Source organism: Girardinichthys multiradiatus, chromosome 21 (genome assembly GCF_021462225.1).
Source record: "Girardinichthys multiradiatus isolate DD_20200921_A chromosome 21, DD_fGirMul_XY1, whole genome shotgun sequence".
In the NCBI taxonomy this organism is placed as follows: Eukaryota; Metazoa; Chordata; class Actinopteri; order Cyprinodontiformes; family Goodeidae; genus Girardinichthys; species Girardinichthys multiradiatus.
The window spans coordinates 18426598-18446448 of record NC_061813.1 but is presented as its reverse complement, the minus strand read 5'-3'; the positions used below and the strand labels follow the sequence as shown (position 1 = coordinate 18446448).

The 19851-nt window shown below is 39.7% G+C and overlaps 1 protein-coding gene across 1 annotated transcript in view; it reads right to left on the bottom strand.

The window, feature by feature from the left end:
* Nucleotides 1–19851, bottom strand: part of zfhx4 (zinc finger homeobox 4) — an 88733-nt gene that overhangs the window by 44711 nt on the left and 24171 nt on the right. The window contains exons 4-5 of the mRNA XM_047349523.1: nt 19496–19790; nt 17284–17825 (exon numbers count right to left, since the gene is read on the bottom strand). Of these exons, the coding sequence (XP_047205479.1) occupies nt 17284–17825; nt 19496–19790 (837 nt within the window). The remainder of the gene's footprint in view (nt 1–17283; nt 17826–19495; nt 19791–19851) is intronic.

Sequence of the window (19851 nt, the reverse complement as noted above, 5' to 3'; positions counted from 1 at the left end):
TTACTATTCCAAACATTATTTATGAGATTCTAAACAATAATCTAGTCTTCAAAAAGTATCATACATATAGTCCATTCCGTTAAAATGGGAAGCTGTAATCGGGAAGTCGGAGTTAATGTCATGTCTGAGTTGTAACATTCCAGTTTCCTGCTTGTTTTTGTTCAGATTGCTAGCAAACGTAACAGCCGTATTACAACAATAACTGTCACAATGAACACTGTTTTACAAGGTATTTCATGGATATAAACAGCGCTGAAACATCTCGTCATTTAAACACTGAAAAGTAGTACAAGAAGTACGACTGACAAAACGTTACATAAATAATAAAAAACAGCTAAAAGTAGTCAAGCAAGCATGTTTTACTACTGTAAATGGAAGTCCAAATTGTCGTGTTGCCCCGGCTTTCCGACTCGTAATTCCGACTTTCAGCGGCGTTCCAGTTGAAATTTCCTATTAGGAGGTCGGAAATTCTGACTTCCGAGTACAAATGGAATGCAACAATAGTTATACCTTCTACAACACAGTGCATACACAACCTCCTATTGTTCTTGAGATACACCGAGAAATCTGCTAGTGACCAGAATCAATTTTCAGCTTGATCTGCCTCGTCCAGTGACCAGCCAATGGGTTTCTCAGTGTTAGTAGAAAAGGTTTAAGCCATATAAAAGGAGAGAGTATTTTTTGCAACATGTCAAGACATTTCCAGTGGTTCACTCAGACCATGAAAGCAAAACTTTCAGCAGATGACAGGACAGGTCAATGGAGTTCGGCAAAATTTCTCGATTTCATCCTTTTGAACTTTCATCTTGTTCTGTCATAACACATGCAAGACTGGGCAGCCTTTTGGAAATCTAACTCTAGGGAATACACATGGAAACTGATTTTTTAGGAATGCTAGCTGCATTAACTGAGCTAATTGCTAATATAATATGCTAAAGACATGTTAATGACAGCTCCGTAATCATTTTGTCTTTGTTTCAAAAAATTGTTTAAAACCTTGTTTCTAACAGCAACGCCGAATATAGACACAGTGTGAAATCTCATCCACTCCTAAAAATATTAGTTAATGATCATTCATTGTAGGAAAGCTAGAAATCAAAAACTGGTGTTGGCATATTATAACATAGCAGTAAAAATCAAAAACAAAATAAAGACTGAAGAAAGAAACACAAAATTCTAACCTAATTGCTTATTTCTTATTGTGCCTCATCACTTCAAAACTTCTAGCTTAAAGAATTAAAAATGAAAATTACTATAGCTACACTTTAACAAGAGACAGAGAATATTGTTGTAAAAAGTGTACTTTTTATGTGCAACCATATTCCATGCAAATGCCTCAAATGAGATCATTGAAATACTCATTCTTTACAATATTCCCTTAGGCATGGCCACAAAGAGAACTTACACCGTGTCAAAATTAACATTTTCATGTCCATTTGTTGTTCTATCTGCCACATATGCCTCAACTTATGTTGTAAGGTTTTCAGGATGTGAGGCGTCAGCTGGGAGCAGCCGAATGATATACTTGGTGTTGTACCAGGCTGCCAGATAGGTTTAGGCTAAATATTAATTCTCAAACCATCAGCACATTCCAGAGGGTTTGTCTAAGACCAAAACTAGAGGCTGTCTGTCGCTCTGTGGAACTCTGCGGGCCTGAAACGCAGGCGGCCTGGTGATCACAGGCCAGAACTATCCATGATTTATGAACTTTTAAAGGAGCACTTTGACTCCTGCCAGGCGTGGGCTGTGTAATGCATATTCAAACACACAAACACACTGTTCCTGCTCCTGGGTTTGCGCCCTTGTGTGTCTGCTCACAATGTGTCTATAATTTATGCCGTGGTAGGATTGTCTGTCTGGAAATGCGCTGTACGAACATTGTATTGACTGTCTTTGTGTGCCTGTGTGGCAGAACGGCAAAAAAGGGCCATCGTTGTCAATATGGCACATTTCCAAAGTGCCTGGTGGTTAATTGTTGTGGATTAGTGTTTGGCAAACAACCAAATAAGCTAACACTCCCTGTGGGCCAATGAAGATCAGCTAAACAGCATGCCCCGGGTGGACCTACACATGGCACAGATGACTACGGATGACGAAGGAGGATGCACAGCCCTCGTATAAATGAAATACAAATTACAGCTCTCATGAGTTCCTGTTCTGCTGTCAAAAGCACAATTTTGTCAACTCTCAATCGTACACACACACAAACACATGCATGAACTCACTGCAACGTGTATGAGGGGAGGGGAGCCGATATGACAGGTAAAGGAGACTCCCCTGTGTAGTTTTTTTTTTTTTTTTTACCTCTGCTGCTGCCGTGTGTCTGTTTACATGTGAATGACAGAAGACTGCATTCATTATGCAGAATGAAATGTTTACAAAACACATTTCCTCACACACACACATATATACAAAAAGCATGCACACACCTACCCTCCACTCACTCATGAGGATTTGTGGGGAGAGTCTCAGCGCCACTGTCAGATATCCATTTGTTCTATCTGGGGTGACAAAGCTGCCTCATTAACTGAATTCTTAATAAGCCAAGCCAAAAGACATCTTTCACAACTTCTTTTATCTCTCTGTGTACACGAACACAAGAGTTTGTGTGTGTGGATAAGGTTTCAATCCATCCAGTCTTCTGGCTCTGTGTGTTTGGTTTTTATGCATCGGTAATTTCCACTCTTCATTTTACCTCATAAGTGTATTTCAATGTCTGCCTATAATTTCAATCTAGTGTTTTCTTTGCTTTTTTTGTCTTTTCGAGTGCTTGTGATTTGTTCACCACCATCATAAAAATATTTTGAAAGCAGCACAGAGCAGTAGGGTTGCCTTTTCCTCCATAAACCAAATGACAAATTAGTGCATTCAGTAAAAACATGACTCTTTCCTGTCATTAAGTGTAGAACCAGGCAGCTAATGAATACATACTGAAAGTAAGAATGCTCTTCAACAGCAGCTGCGTCTTAATAACCAGTGTGTGTGTCTGAGCAGGTATGCACACGTTTTATACTTAAAGAATCAGTGAACTCATTCGCTTTTGCTGTCTTAAGTTTGCTGAGAGCGTACACATGAACGCTGTGAAAATAACAACCTCTTTATAGACTTTTATCAGTGTTTTAGCAGAAGCCTGAAGCTTGTTGTTGACTATATCTTCTTTTAGAAACGCAACCAGCTTCCGGTGCTACCCCCTTGGGACCCCGGGGGCCATCAGAGACAAAAACAGCCCCACTTGGACCAGCAAACTACAAAAGCATGCATTGTTCCTTGAAAGTATTTTAAACACATACCAGCACTGCCTGGAAGGCTGCCAAGAGTAGAATTCCATCAGTGCTACCACCTCCCTAACACATGTTACTGCTAACCGCCACTCAGCCCCGAAGACATAGATGTAACACAAGATCACTGCCAATGGAATTGCTGGCAGACTCCACCACTGAAAGGATACACTGAAAGCACAGGTATGTGGCACCTTGCCTCACTCTGGTAATAGTGGTATATTGACACTGTTTTGGCATTACGCAAACACAAAAACAGCAAAGCGCATAAACTGCTGAATTTGTATACACATTTTTAAAGTTTACCCTTTTTCCTTCTGTTTTCTTCTAAAAGCCATAATGTGTGTTATAAACACAGATGTGACAGAAAACAGTTTCAACATCACAACCAATCCCTTTTTGCTGAACTTTTCACTATCTGGCATTTTCAGAAATGCAGAGAATAATGATTTGTCGATATAAATTGCCTCTCCTATTTCTATCAGCTCTGCCCGCTAGCCATCTTCATGTGATCTCGGTTCTGAAGCCTGTCTATGAGGTGTAATGCGTGTAGGTGAACTTCGATTAGGTCACCCTTTAAAAATAAGCATCTGATGGTGTTTTGCCACCAAAATTAAATGAATTATCACTATGTCCTTTATAATACAGGTTCTTCTCAAAATATTAGCATATTGTGATAAAGTTAATTATTTTCCATAATGTAATGATGAAAATTTAACATTCATATATTTTAGAAATGACTGCTTCAATGCGGTGTGGCATGGAGACAATCAGCCTGTGGCACTGCTGAGGTCTTATGGAGGCCCAGGATGCTTCAATAGCAGCCTTTAGCTCATCCAGAGTGTTGGGTCTTGAGTCTCTCAACGTTCTCTTCACAATATCCCACAGATTCTCTATGGGGTTCAGGTCAGGATAGTTGGCAGGCCAATTGAGCACAGTGATACCATGGTCAGTAAACCATTTACCAGTGGTTTTGGCACTGTGAGCAGGTGCCAGGTCGTGCTGAAAAATGAAATCTTCATCTCCATAAAGCTTTTCAGCAGATGGAAGCATGAAGTGCTCCAAAATCTCCTGATAGCTAGCTGCATTGACCCTGCCCTTGATAAAACACAGTGGACCAACACCAGCAGCTGACAAGGCACCCCAGACCATCACTGACTGTGGGTACTTGACACTGGACTTCTGGCATTTTGGCATTTCCTTCTTCCCAGTCTTCCTCCAGACTCTGGCACCTTGATTTCCGAATGACATGCAGAATTTGCTTTCATCCGAAAAAAGTACTTTGGACCACTGAGCAACAGTCCAGTGCTGCTTCTCTGTAGCCCAGGTCAGGCGCTTCTGCCGCTGTTTCTGGTTCAAAAGGGGCTTGACCTGGGGAATGCGGCACCTGTAGCCCATTTCCTGCACACGCCTGTGCACGGTGGCTCTGGATGTTTCTACTCCAGACTCGGTCCACTGCTTCCGCAGGTCCCCCAAGGTCTGGAATCGGCCCTTCTCCACAATCTTCCTCAGGGTCTGGTCACCTCTTCTCGTTGTGCAGCGTTTTCTGCCACACGTTTTCCTTCCCACAGACTTCCCACTGAGGTGCCTTGATACAGCAGTCTGGGAACAGCCTATTCGTTCAGAAATTTCTTTCTGTGTCTTACCCTCTTGCTTGAGAGTGTCAATAGTGGCCTTCTGGACAGCAGTCAGGTTGGATGTCTTACCCATGATTGGGGTTTTGAGTGATGAACCAGGCTGGGAGTTTTAAAGGCCTCAGGAATCTTTTGCAGGTGTTTAGAGTTAACTCGTTGATTCAGATGATTAGGTTCATAGCTCGTTTAGAGACCCTTTTAATGATATGCTAATTTTGTGAGATAGGAATTTTGGGTTTTCATGAGCTGTATGCCAAAATCATCTGTATTAAGACAAAAAAAGACCTGAAATATTTCAGTTAGTGTGCAATGAATCTAAAATATATGAATGTTAAATTTTCATCATGACATTATGGAAAATAATGAACTTTATCACAATATGCTAATATTTTGAGAAGGACCTGTAAGTTCTGCTGAAATTCTCTTCTAAATGTTGTCAACCAGTTTTCCCATGCTCTCTCTCACTTTTTTATCCCACTCCATTTCACATGTATTCCTCTTTGCTGCTTATCAGCAAAGAAAAATAACAGTGATAGGGCATTTGGGTGTTGAAAATAATGCACGTCTGCAGGCCACTTCCATTTCATAGACTCCCACACATGCATGCACATACAATCATTCACAAACACTTCTCATTCTGCTACATTCTCACACTTGTAGCCCTGACTTACAGTAAGTTTGCGCTGACATACAGGGTAAAGGCCATTCTAGATTCCATAGCTCTCTGACCTCTACCTCCTCTTCTGGTTGAATTACTGTGTCTTTGTCTCTTTACTTTGTCTTTTGGCCAGGCAAACACAATTTCCCACTAAGCCAACCCATACCAGAGCACAGAAAATGTAACCAAATATTAATGGCAGTAAATTTACAGTGTAAACAAACTATTTGCTTCTGGTCTTAAATTAAAGTGTTGAAACTATATAGTATTTGCCAAAGAATCCATACCGTTAAACCTTCGCACATTTTTCTACATTACAACCACAAGCTTAGATTTGTTTTTTGTTTTTTATTGGGGTTTCATTTGACAGACCAATACTAAACAATATAAAAAAAACCTATACTTAACAATTGTTCAATACTTAAGTATTGAACAATTGTTAAGTATAGGTTTTTCAAAAAAATTAAATAAAATAAAAGCTAAATGGTGTGGTGTGCATTTTGATTTTGCCCCATCTTTGCTGGAGAAGATTCACAGTCATCCAGAACACTTTAAATCCAACAAAAGTTAAAAACAAAAGTGGACAGAACAGAAGTCCAGTTATTTAGTTTTTAACCTTGTTTGGATTTGCCCATTTTGGAAAAATACCTCACACTCATTCAGACTCTACAGAGAGCAAGGGCTGTTTTATTTATTTTATTTTTATTTTTTTCCAGGACTGTCCTGTATTTAGCTCCATACATCTTCCTATCAACTTAGACCAGCTTTTCTGTCACTGCTGAAGAATATAATCCCTGCAGCATGATGCTGCCACCACCAGCTTTCAAAATTGGGTTAATGCGTTCAGGGTGCTACACAGTGCTAGTGTTCCTTCACACACAATGTATTGCATTTAGGCCAAAAAAGCTCTGGTAGGGTCTCATCTACACAGAGCGCTGTCTTCAACATCTTTGTGGTGTCGCCTTCATGGCTTTTGGCTTTTTTCTTGCCACTCTTACATTAAGCCCAGATTAGTGAGGTGCACAACAAATACTTATCTTGTTAACAGATTCTCCCAGCTTCACACAACTCCAACCACCCTTTTCAGATTTTTATTTGTAAAAACTAAAACAAAATCATGTGTTCTTTTTCTTTTACCTCACAATTGGGTGTCATTTTTTGGTGGTCTCTCACATAAATAAACCAAAAAAAAAGCTCTTTTAAAACATTAAGAATATTGGTTGTAATTTGACCAGTTGTGGTAGGCTACTGTATTCTCCATGCGCCACACTATAAAATTATATTTTTTCTAGCCATGCAGTTGAAAATAACATATCCTAGAAAACAGACAAACCTGAATGCATTCTTACTCATTGGTGCATTTGTATGGAGTCTTGAAAGTCAACTCACCTCCATCACCCCATGAAAATGGATCAGTATTTACATTAGCATTAGATTTAGACAGCGCAGCTCAGCCACTTACTCCCTATTAGCCACCCTGACCTTGGCCCATTAGGGTCTAAAAGCTGCCGCTTGTCTCTATTGCTGCCAGGTGAGACTGACCAGACCTCACCATTTTCCTACACTATCAAGCTGCTGCAATTATTTTCTCCATCGACAACGGGACAGAGATCACAAAATGCTTGATCACCGAAACAATAGCTCAGACGTATTTCCCTGACATTTCACAAGCATACTGGCTTGTATGCTTTTCATTAGTATGTTTAATTATTTTCCTATCATTAAAAGAATCAAGATGAGGTCCAAGATGGGAAATAGTGCAAAAACAACAAAAAAAGTTTTTTTTTTTTGAGTGATACAATCAAAGAGATTTGCACTCCCTTGAATTTGGTATATTTGGTCAATTAAACATAAACTGAAGAAAAAAAAAGGAAAATAATTTTTAAGCTAAGAAAAGTGACATTTATGCAAAGTTTTTTGTTTACACTGTTCATCATGAAGACTTGCTGCCATATGTATATTCAAAGCAGGAAAAACAATGTCAGAAACACACACAGACAGAGACCAAGTAAAAGATGAAATTCTGTGACAGAAAGAACAAAAGAACAAGAGATGGAAAGAGAGAGAGGGGGAAAGATAGTAGAGAATCTAGACGAGCAAGCTGGGTTCAAATCACTAATTACACATTCCTGAGCTTGTGAAGGGGAGTATTGTTTTCCATTTAGCCCCTACCCTGTCGCATGGTTTTACTTAGCACAAAACAAAAGGTACAGGGAACAAAACACAAGCCTAATACCAGGGCCTGCTAATGACAGAGAAATGGGGGAAATTATCCCTGTGGTGGATCCTCGTGAGAAAATGGCTGGTGATGACTGGACAAAGGGAATTCCTTTTGAAACTGTCAGAAAATGGCGTACTGCTTCCCTTAAGATTTTGAAATAAACAAAAAGTATTTTTACAGTAATACTTTTTCATAGTTTCTGCACTCCATACAGTATGTTTACACTGTATGTGTCTACACATCACTTACACTAAATACCTCTTTGTAAGTCACAGAATCCATACATAATGAAGTTTCAACACCCGGGATTGATACACTTCAACACATTCAAACAAAACTAAATGTTTGAGGCTTTTTCTGTGTCACTTATTTGACATACTGTGTTTAAATAAGCAAAAATGTAAGCGCATGCTAGAGTGGTGCTCTGTGGGGAAAAGCACAATGAAAGCACCTCTTCAGCAGACCTCTTTTGCATATTGCCACAGGAAATCAAATGCCTTGCAGTTGACCTACAAGATGGCACACTTGATCTCTCTCTTTACAAAAGGCAGCTATCTCTGTCTACTTTGCCACTTTTTAAATAAACTCAAGCAAACGCACAGTCGACACTGCCTTTGGATGTTCAGGTTAGTCCCATAAACCCATAATGATGAGCTCTTCTAGGAACACGGGGGACCTCAACGTTTTCTGCAGGAGCCATTGGAGGGGGTAAGCCGATAGTGCTGGCAACACTGGGCAGAGTGGCCTGGCTGGTGGTGTTTGCCCAGGCCCAGCCGTCTAAAGGAAAGATATTGTTTTGCCCTGAAAAAGCCTCAGCCACAGTCCGCATACCAGCGTGCACTCAACATACCATTGGGTTCTTTGAAGATTACTCGAATGTTTGCCTTTGTCCACCCCCTCCCTCCCTCCCTCCCCCATACGCTCCTATTCCTAGTCCTAACCTAGAGCGCTTCCTAAATGAGGAAAAGATGAGAAAGGAAAGAGTGGCAAATCAATAGCACTCAGTCGCCTTCAGATTCAAAACGTTTTTCTGTAAGCGATGGGCGACAGAGATTTTGTAGCACACTGACCACTTTCCCAACAGAAACAGTAAGACATGATGGACGAAAGCACGTGCCTCATACGTTTGCTGATGCTTATTTAACAGCTGACTTCTTAGTGCTATGAAACTAGTATCATCGACAATTAGAGTGGACCATAATAATTCCAATGGGTTAATTTAACAGAATGTGTTGAGAACTCAGGACCCATTCACCCCCACACAAACCACATTAATCCTGAACAAGTAAGTGGGCTTTCTATCAGGTCTATTTCAAAGCATTAGGGATTACCTCACAGAAACTAAGCTGCTTGAACTCACAGGAGGTCAGTGGTATTGTGCTGCTGCAAAGATGGAGGGCCTGTGGTAGAGGCGGATAGACACCAGGACAGGTCAGTTCCCCTTTCCACAGCTCTCTGACAACATCCCCAAATCCGTCTCCCTCTTTCTTTACCCACACTCTTTTCATCCCTGTCTCCCTCTCTCTCACCGTATAATCGAATATCTCCCACTACTTATCTATTCACTGAGCACCTAATGGTTAAAATCAATTACAGCTGGTATGCTGAAATGCCAAATACAGCTACACATGCTGATAATGACAGAGAGAGTGTGAGAGTGGGGGGGGTAAAAAGGCGTCCAGAATGAGAGTGACTTGGGATTGTTCCAAGGGAGTAGCACAATTACCTCCAATCGATTGATTATTGATTTGGAAGGGCGTTGAGGAGTATTTCAGTCCAACTTTGTCCATATCAATATCCTGATAGAATCATAAGGAGGGTAGAGCATGATGGTGCCATCTAAATAATATTGGAGAGGTAATGCAACATTTGAAATTGTTGAATCAATTTTACAACAACTTTCATTCAAATTAAGCACACATTTTAATGTCAGGTGATCTAAAAAAGTAAATCTAATGAACTCCTACTAAAGAATTCATCTGATTTCTCTGTCATGTAATCTGTCTGAAGTTGGTCTGATCAAATCAATGCTTCAAAAGTGGAGAGAACATGCCACAAGGGATCAAATTTTAGCTCAATGCATCTTCTTTCATTATTACTTTTTTCAAAAATAGTTTTTTGTTATCTTAGTGCAAACAAGATAATCAAACCCCACGTGAAAAGAAGGTATAGGAAAGAGTTGGAGGTATATAAATGGGTGTGAGCAAGGGGTGTATTATCTGAATCCGATGGAAGGAAGTGTGTATTTTGTCCAGGATATAGTGAGAATGAGAGGGTTAAGAACAGGGGGAAAGACAGAAAAGCAAAGAAACTCCTGCCAGCTTCTGCATCCCTGGCACAACTCTCCCCCCCACCTCACCTCACTTCCATGGCCTTCAAACTCCCCCCAATCCTCCCTCTCCACCCCCACCCCATTCTGCTATCATTCCCATACCTGTCAGCCCAGATCTGCTTCACAGTCTCCTGCACATGGACACAGCCCAAATGACCCACAGTGAGGGGTGGGAATGGTTATTAAAAGGATCACATCTGGCTATTAATCTGAGAAAACTAGCAGTGTTTCACTGTTTCATAGAGACAAAAACTGACCTTTTAAAAGAAAAAACAAAACAAAAAAAACATTTACATTGTAGCCTAAACTGGAGAATCAAATAGTAGAGAGAAGGTGAGGGGGGGAAGGTGGCTTGGGTAATTAAGCATTATTTATGAGTGTCAGCCAAAAGCCGATCAAAGCTGGACACTACACACACAAACATAGACACACACACCTGCTACCACAGCCATCTGGTAAGGGTTTGGTAGAAGAATGGGCGCAACTCTTATTACTATCTATGAGGATTATTAGGAAGACAGGCAAGGGTGGGGACATCCGTCCATTCAAACCTCTGTCTCAAACACAAAGCCACCGGCACAGCATATTCACACACACACACACACACACACACACACACACACACATATATACACACACCTGCTTTTATGCTTTAATTAGCCACCACCCCAAGTGCCCCGCCCCCTGACCTCTGAGAGATTTCCATTGTAATCTCAGTGCAGGTGAAACAGGATACTATTTGACTAATCTGCTAACAGGCATCAGTTTGCCTCGAATAGAAGGAAATAGTGTGACAGTAAAACAGACAGCCTTTCTGCTTGGAAAAAAAGATAAAAAGTGTGGAAATTTGCCTGTCTAGGTTTACAGCTCTGAATTTCCCATTATACATCTCCATTGCAGAACATGGAAATCTATACCATGCAGTCATGCAGTCAAGTAGCATCTAGCGTGAAGTGTCTGACAAGATTCCTTTTGGAAGAGAATATCAACTGGGAGTGCAAGACAAGGATGCTGCTATCAACAGTCTGTGTCTGGTACAGGCATATGTGGACTCAAGTGGAAAAATAGTGACTCAATACCCATTTTAGTGAGTGTCTTTATGAATCTATGTAGTACCACACCTCTGCATGTGCACATACATTCATGTGTTTTTGTGTGTGGCTGTGAATTTCTGCCAAAAATGGGGCAATGCATCTGAAATAGACCCAGACATTTTTCTATTATAGGGACCAGCACAATGATATTTTATGCAAATCTATGGGAGTCAATCTCCTGTCCATTTCCCCATCACACAAGTCCAAATGAGAGTCCAATAATTTGGCCTGCATATATATTGGGCCATTTGATTTTTAAATGAGAGAGAGCAGGCTTGACCCTTGCTAATAGTCAAGGCACAGTGGTGGACCTAATATCGCAGATGCACAAGCAAGCTACCTTCATTTGAGCTAGATAGAAGAAAATTAAATTCAAAGGAGAGGGACAGAGATTGAAGCAATATAGAAATATAGCCACCTTTCCTTTCCTTTCATTCCGCTAGTTTAATTGCCCCTACACCATGATTCCAAGCATTGATTCCAAGTATGGTGTTGCCAAGAGGATCTTTGGTAATGAGATGCCCTAGCTGCTGCTCTCGCGGGGTCAGACAGAAAGAGGGAGGTGAAATGAAAGCAACTCAACAAAGAGAGTCGGTGAGACAGAGGAGGTGAAATAATGTATCTAAATGTTCTTTAGGTTCTGGTTCACTTTAAACCTTTGCCAATTCATACCCCAACCTCCTACCCATACATTGCCATTTTTCCATTTTGTGTCCGTAAACAAACCAAGTCAAACCTGTGTACTAAACCCACTGGATATTAGTTTATTTGCATTGGTAGTAAAGTATTTTCACGTAATGGAGCTAAATAGTGATTAAAATGCTCTAATCTCATTTATAATTTAAGTCAACTGTATTTTATTTTCTTGAGACTTTGTATTATGCTACATTTCCATTTATTTATGACACCTGGTTGTCCCCAGTTGGGACAATTGACTCATATGAAATATTGGGGATCATACCCTCTTATTGAACCAAATAACTGTAAGGGACCTCTTCTAGGAAGATTGTATTTATGGACCCAAGAATTAGATTATAGAAAATTTATTTAAATGGTTAGCTGTCAAAGCGGGTCCAAACCATGCCCCTGGAGGGTATAAACAGATAAATGTTTGGTATGAAATGTCCGGCAGCAGGTAAAATTAATAAAACTACCAAGTCATAAAGTAGACAAAGGTGAAATGACCAGCACCCAATCCTTAAACTAATGTTGGTATTAAAATATGAAAGTTTTTTTAGAGTCTGACACACTGTGTTTAAAAAAGATTATGAGAAAGTGAATAAAGGGTAAAATACTAAAAATAAAAAAATAAAAATACGGAAAAGCGCTGTCGATGCTGTGTATCCATTTCCGGCAGAACTATGATGGAAACTTGGAATGGCTAGCAGTGTTTTAAAACCGTTTAAGATTTATTTGGATAGTCATCTGAGAAACAGGTGCCATGGTCTCTAAAACACAGTGTGTATGTCTGTAGGTCTGTGTGTGTGTGTGTGGTCCTTGACTGTGCCACATTGACCATAACCATTCTCTACTCCTAATGACCCAGGGGCAAGCACAGCGCAGATCTTAACCTCAAAGCCCTATTGGGACACATGCACACAAACACATATGTTCACCTCGAACAAAACCCCCTACTTATCCAGGCAGGACCTGTGAATGGCACTGACAGATTTACTCGCCTTCATGTGCATTAAAGCTTGGGTTTGTTATTGAAAATCATAACGAATCCATACATCATAATATTCAAGTCTAAAATAAATACAAGCCAGGCCAGTTATGGACATGCAATGCTACAGCTGGCAATACATACACTTTGTCGAAACATCTCCCGCTTTGTCAACTTTTCTAGAGGGATGGAGACGTGTGCATGGTTGACAGCTGTTATAATACTGCTAATGTAAGATTCAACGCACATTGTTTCACAGTTAATATCCAAATGCAAAAACACTATGCTAAAATACCATAAGCCACAGTTTTTTTTTTTATAATGAATAAACCAGGACCAATCAGACTATCTACATGTCTGATAAGCAGGTCTGTGAGTTCCTTCGCCCCCTGCTGTGCCCTGGACACCGGATGACTTGATGTCCATGAACTGCTAATGTCATTTCCCTTTAGCTGTTTCAAAGTCTGGAAAAAAATGACGTTCAAACTCTCAATTCCCCTTAGAAGTACTCAATGGCTGCTACAAAGCGGCCATAAAATCTCTTGAATATGCTTTTTGTTTGTATCTTCAAATGGTTTCCCATGCCATAAAGATATTCTCTGTTTCCAAAAAGCCAGATGGTAAAGTCGTCAACACTCGGATCTTTTTATGTGTGCGGCCAAGCTACCTCTATCCCCATGTGCTTTTCACCTCTGCCAATACATAAAAAGAGAGGTGTTTTTTCTGGTCAAATAAAGAAATAATTTTTTTCCCTGCGCTTTTTCTCTGCAGCTCACTTAGCCCCGACTACACTTTTTCTAGCTCTCTTTCTCTCTGTTTTACCACCACATGTCCAATTGTAAAATAGTCGAATTTCTGCCAGAGGCATTAAAAGCGTCATCTGTGGAACACATTTGTTGAGGCCTGTGGAGTGGGTGGGTGGGTAGATGAGGTACAGGGGTGTTTAGGTGCACTCAGGGGACATTGGGATGACCCTCACTTGCCTTGGCAAAGCTGGGGTATGTATGTGTCTAAAAAGGTACTTCCTGATTCTGTAAACTGGCTTTAAAAGCAAAAAAATAAATAAATGCTTTTATTAGACTTCCAGGACTTCTCCAGTTTGTACACATCACACAGATATTGTCACATTTTAGTGTGATTAAATTGCTGCCAATATTTAGTGTAACCTTGGTAACTTCTCTTAAAATTGGCTTGTATGAAATCAGCGGAAAAAGCAGCCAAGCGTGATTCAACTCTTTTAAATGCTTGTACATTTGTGGAAACAAAGACACATGGACTAGCACTCAAGTCTTCCTTTGACAAAAAGGAGATTCTGATTTGAGTCAACTAATCATGCTGATTCAATATGCTACGGCCTCAGGTAATGTAGTCTAATGTGAAAGCTGCACGTTTGCTAAGAATTTCTCAATTTCCCTCAAGCAGAGACATCTCCAGTTCATCTCATGCCAAGTTCAGCCTTTGCCAGACTGTTGACAATCTTGTGTTAATATGAACATCCTGTTGAAGTCAGCTAAGACTGTTTTAGATAGCCCTAAAAATGCCAATTAGTCTAATTCAGTTAAGACTTGAAACTGTTTGTAAGAGCCAGTCAGAGATTTCCTAAATAAATGTAAATCTTTAAAGACTAAGGAATATCATTTTGCTAAGAGAAAAAAATAATGTTGATTAAAGTTTGATGGATTAAGTGGCGAAATCAAATCAGTGAAGCAGAATTAGTTGATTTTCACTTGATCAGCACTGACCGGGGACTGATCAGTTGGTAACTCAAAAATTCTATCTTTTTCTGATGTGTGAATGTACCATGCCCAAGTGCTACTAGACTGTTCTAAACCCAACACTCTTTGTGTGTTGTTACTGAGAGAAGAAGACTAAACGTTTCAGTTTTGGCAAAATGTTAAAAAACAGAGTTAGAGGAAGCACAAAAGGTGCCAGCTGCTACTCAAAAGGAAAACGTATTTCTACCAGCATAGCAGCTGTCCAATTATGCTGCAACACCAAACAGAAAACAATATTTGAATGGGCTCAGGTAATTATGCTTATTGTCCATTACATACTTTTGCAGTTTTTTGTCATTCATTACTTTCTCTAAGGACGAAAACGAGCATCTGCCTCAAGGCTTAAAAATGTACCCATCTTCAGGAAACAGACAACAGCAAATTTCGGTAGAGGTTAAATGTACAGCAAAATATTTCTGGTTTATTCTTTTAAACTTTCAACCTATGTGTGCCGTGGAACATGATGATTTCATTTTTGGCAACCTTCTTTTCCTTACAGCTGCTTTTTATTGTCATATTTAGATGTTTCAGAATATCAAACAGATTTTCATTTCAGACAAAAATAACCAGGGAAAATATAAAATGCTTCTTTTCATACAATTATTTCACATATTAAGGGCAAACCAACCTAGGCCTATGTGAAGTAATTCTCCCCCTTGGCAGCCACAACTGCCAACAAGAGTTTACAATAACTGGCAATGCATCCCTTATGTCACTGTGGAGGAATTTTGCCCCACTTTGACTTTAACTAGTCTACTCCAAAAACTTGTTTTTTTTTAGAGTTATTTAGAGGTAAGTTTGCTGACGTTCAGGACTTTTTAAAAGAGATTAAGGACTCATAGTAAAATTCATTGTTCTTACTTATTTACATAGGGCCAAGGCGGTTTGGTCAGCATTTTAAATAATAAATAAAACCATCATTTGAAAACTGCATTTTAAATATTCAGGATTTATCATTGTCTGATATTTAAATTTGTTTGATTATTTGAAACATTTGACTGTGACAAAGTAGCAACAACTGACCAATTCTGTAAGGGCCAAAGACTTTTTCAAAGCACTATGCATCCTCAAAGGAATACACAGACAGACTGGTGTTTATAGTTAAAAACGCTAATTGCTGATATAAGATGCTAACTACGGTTCACATCATCCCGTAATCATTTTGTTTTCGTTTTAAATTAGTAAAACCCTAATTTACAGCTACTGCTGTCTCACACACATGGTGTGATCTAGTCTCTGCTTCTAATACAAAAAATTAGTAACTGCTCACGAAAGGATATTTTGAATATTGGTAAACATAGTTCTGAAAAGAAAAGTCCAAATAGCTTCACAAAAAACAAAAACTCTTATGTGGTGCATCTCTAAAATTATGTTGTGTACCTTACTTTCCTTTGAATATGGTTCATCACTTGATAATCTTTATTTTATTTAAAAGTGTGCAAAATAAAATAAAATTATATCACAACTATTTATATAAATCACTGATTAATGTTTAAACACTCTTCCTGCTATTTTTCCCACATTTATGGTATCACAATACAAAAACTCGTCCACACACAACATCTCAGTGCCAAAGCTTGCATAGAGCTGTAAAGAATCCTCATTAATGTAATGAACTTGATCCTGTCCTGTAGATCGAGGCCTTGGAGATGTAGCAACATCCCATTAAGCTGCAGGAGATGTCTCACAACCTAAATCACCTTAAACATATAGGAAAAGAAAATGATGCCAAATATCGGACATGTTGGAATTTCTTCATAAAAGCCCTCTATTGCTTAAAGTGGTTGAAGTCCTGCTGTGTTTGCATCCTTCTATGATGGCCAACTGGTGTAGTAACACCAAAGTATGTAATCACTAAATGATCTAGAGCTCAACTTTTCTTCTTTTTGACAAAACATATGTCTGTTGGGCAGTCAAGTTATGTATACTTGGAAAATAGTATATAAAAAAAAAAGGCAAAAGGTCACTTCCATCATATGAGATCACTAACATGCATATTTTGTAATCTATTTTTACAAATATAAACACTGCATTCAAATTGTTTACTTTTGTGTACACACAAAAGACGGATTGAATATCAAGAGTAACATTCACAGCATTTGTCTACTCTGACTGTCTCTTTGCCCAACAGAAAATTTAGTGGCACTGGCTATGTTTAATATTAAAATTATATTTTGAACAATTCCAGTGCCATTTACATAGACAGACGAAGGTGAACGATTCATCTAGGATAGCTTAAACTCACTGATATTACATGACTGTGTGTATAATAAGGATGAAAAGCAGTGCCAGCAAACAGGAAATGTAACCATATCGAACTGAGATCTGCTTCGGTACTCTCACAGTGACCTTTTTCATCTTTGTTGTTCCATTCTCATGGGAACTTTTTATCTGTGTGACACTGCATTTTAGAGGACAGGACAAATTCTGTTAAAACAAAAATGTGTTAATTTATTATGTATTGCTGGACTTTACTGGCAAATTGGACTTTACTGGCAAAATTACAAAATCTATTTTATTTTAAAAATATTTCTGATGTGGTCATTAACAGTTCAGACGTTTTTTTTTTTGCTGCTTGGACAACAGTGATCTTTGCATGATACATTGCAAGCTAAAGGGTTTTACCTTGTAGAGGCGGATGGCGAACTCATGCCTCTGGTTGGTGGCATGTAGTCTCAGCTTATCCACACTGTTGCTGTAGTAGTCACAGGCGTTGCACTTGAGGTGCACGGGGTTGCCGATGGCCACACATTTTAATCTCCACTGGTTGGCCTTGCCTCCCTCCTTGATATGAGCCACCAGCTGATGTTTCTGCATGTGCTTGTCTGTCTTGCAGTGCAGCTGAAAGTTGGCCTTGAGCTGTGTGTTGTAGCTGCAGAGCTTGCACTGGTAGACATCACCCACCACACAGCGCCACTCCTCTTCAGGCAGGGAGCGCTCAGCGTTGATGTGGGCGTTGAGAGCCTCTAGGCTGTCTGTGGAGTAGCAGTTGCACACGGCGCACTGGTAGAGGCGCAGCAAGGGGTCGTTGATGGGTGGTGACAAGGACGAGAGGGAAGGGTCTGCTGAGGACATGCCCCCCATTCCACCTGAAGACATCAGGGATAGATCATCTGCCATCAGCTGACCGCTGGCAAGGCGCAACTCTGCTGATAGGTCATTATTCACTATAGAGAAAATGAGTGAAAACACAGGTTAGGCAGTGAGCTGGAAATAAAGACACTGGAAAATCGTAAAACTTTCTTTTTACACAGCACTGACAGGTAACAGGTTAGATGAAAGATAGAGAAAAATAATTACGTTGGCAATACATAGCTAAGGTAAGAGCGAAAAGGCCAACATACATATGGGCTGATAACTGAAGTAGAAAAAAAGAAAAAACACATTTTATCAAATAAAATTAAGCGCAGGAAAAAAAGCTTCTCCCATGCAGGCCTCTCCTGCACAAAGGGGTTTGCTAAAATAAAGCCTCACAGAGAACTAAGGCTACTTACAAAGTCTTGTCTATAAAAAACCTTAATAGGATTGAATCAGGATCAATTACAATCATCCTTTTCAACTTGCTAACTTGCTCATCAGGTAGCTTTAATTACTGCTCTCAGCAATAGTGGCACAATGGTTTTAGAGCTCCAGGCTTTTCTTCCATCAAGCAAAGATTTGAAAAGCTGATCAATGCAATACACAAGCCTTCCTTTTTCTTTAACCCACCAACCCTAGGACAAAAACTAGATCTGTAATTCATGCAAATGTAATTAACTCACGATTTTGATCCCTTCATTGTCACTCTATGAATGTTAAACAAGTTAACCATGTTTTTTTTTTTTTTACTTCAAAAGCATCACAACACAATACACTCTAAGGAAAATACATCTTCTGAATTACTTTGTTTTACAAGGTAATGTTTCCAACTAATGGGTGACAGAATGTATAAATAAACAGAATTAGACAAAGTAAAATAAACTTCCAATGGGTTTAAATACTAAGGTGTATTAAAAATGTAAAAAATGTTTTTATGCATGTATAAATTAAACAGGATATGCATTTAAATTTAAATTGCTCCCGCCCTTTATACCTATGTACATCTGCACTCACTATGGGGAGCTGTGAGTTATCAGTGTAATTCACTGAGAGTACATCTACTAGCTGGGCTTTGACCTCCACACTAGAGGAGGGAGTGGGTGTGCAGCACTGCAGGGTCAGTGTTAAATCTCTCTTACTCCTACGGGAATCCGCTTCCTGCTGTCTGTAAGTGTGTGTGTGTGTGTGTGTGTGTGTGTGTGTGTGCGTGTGTGTGTGTGAATCCATTTCTGCATAAATGAGTAAAGGTTGGATGGTGTGTATACTGTGGTGGTGGTGATGGTGGTTGGGATGTAGAGGGGGTGGATTAAGCTGATTTAAGAAAATTACAAATGAAAGATTAAGAATAATTCTCATGTGGCATCTCATAATCATGTTTTTAATCAGTAAGAGAGGTCAAAGAAAGGAGACAATGACAGAGGCACCACATGAGAGCAAAGATAAGAGAGAAAGAAATCGAGAGAAGGATAAGCATAAGAGGCTAGAGCAAAAACGATGGAAAGTGACAAAGAAGGTGAGAGGGCACAGAGATTGATGAAGAGCAACAAAGGAAAAACATATAGATAAAAAAGGCATTCCAAGATGGCATCAGACAAATAGGGTAAAACAGACAGTGCAAAATAAATGAAAAAAGACATCAGGAAAGTGAAGTTTAGGATCAACAATAATTCAGAACAGTGTTTTCTGTTTTTTAACTGACAAGTCTCTAAAATCTGCTAGGCATGCCTATCTCTGTCTTATGAGGCAAAATTTGAATCACCTAAGCCAGATCCAAGAGCAGCTGCAGTTGCAGGATCTAGCTGAAACGGGCTAATCATCATTTGGGTATCTGGTCCACTGCTGCCAGTTGGATTCTCCAATTTAACCCCTGCGAGCCCCATGTTCTGAGCCAAGTAGTACTGGTAAAGCTCTGCCTCAGCCGGTGCCAGGCCCAGATGGAGACTGTGTTGGATCTGCTTCATGTTCTGCTGCAGCAGCATCATGTTGTGCATGTGCTTCTCGCTGGTCATGTGGATTCGTAAGTTCCGTGCCACGTTGGTCTCGTAGTCACACACCTGGTAAAATAACAAAGATTTTGGATTCAGCTTTTTTGGTTACCTCAGCATTAATATACAC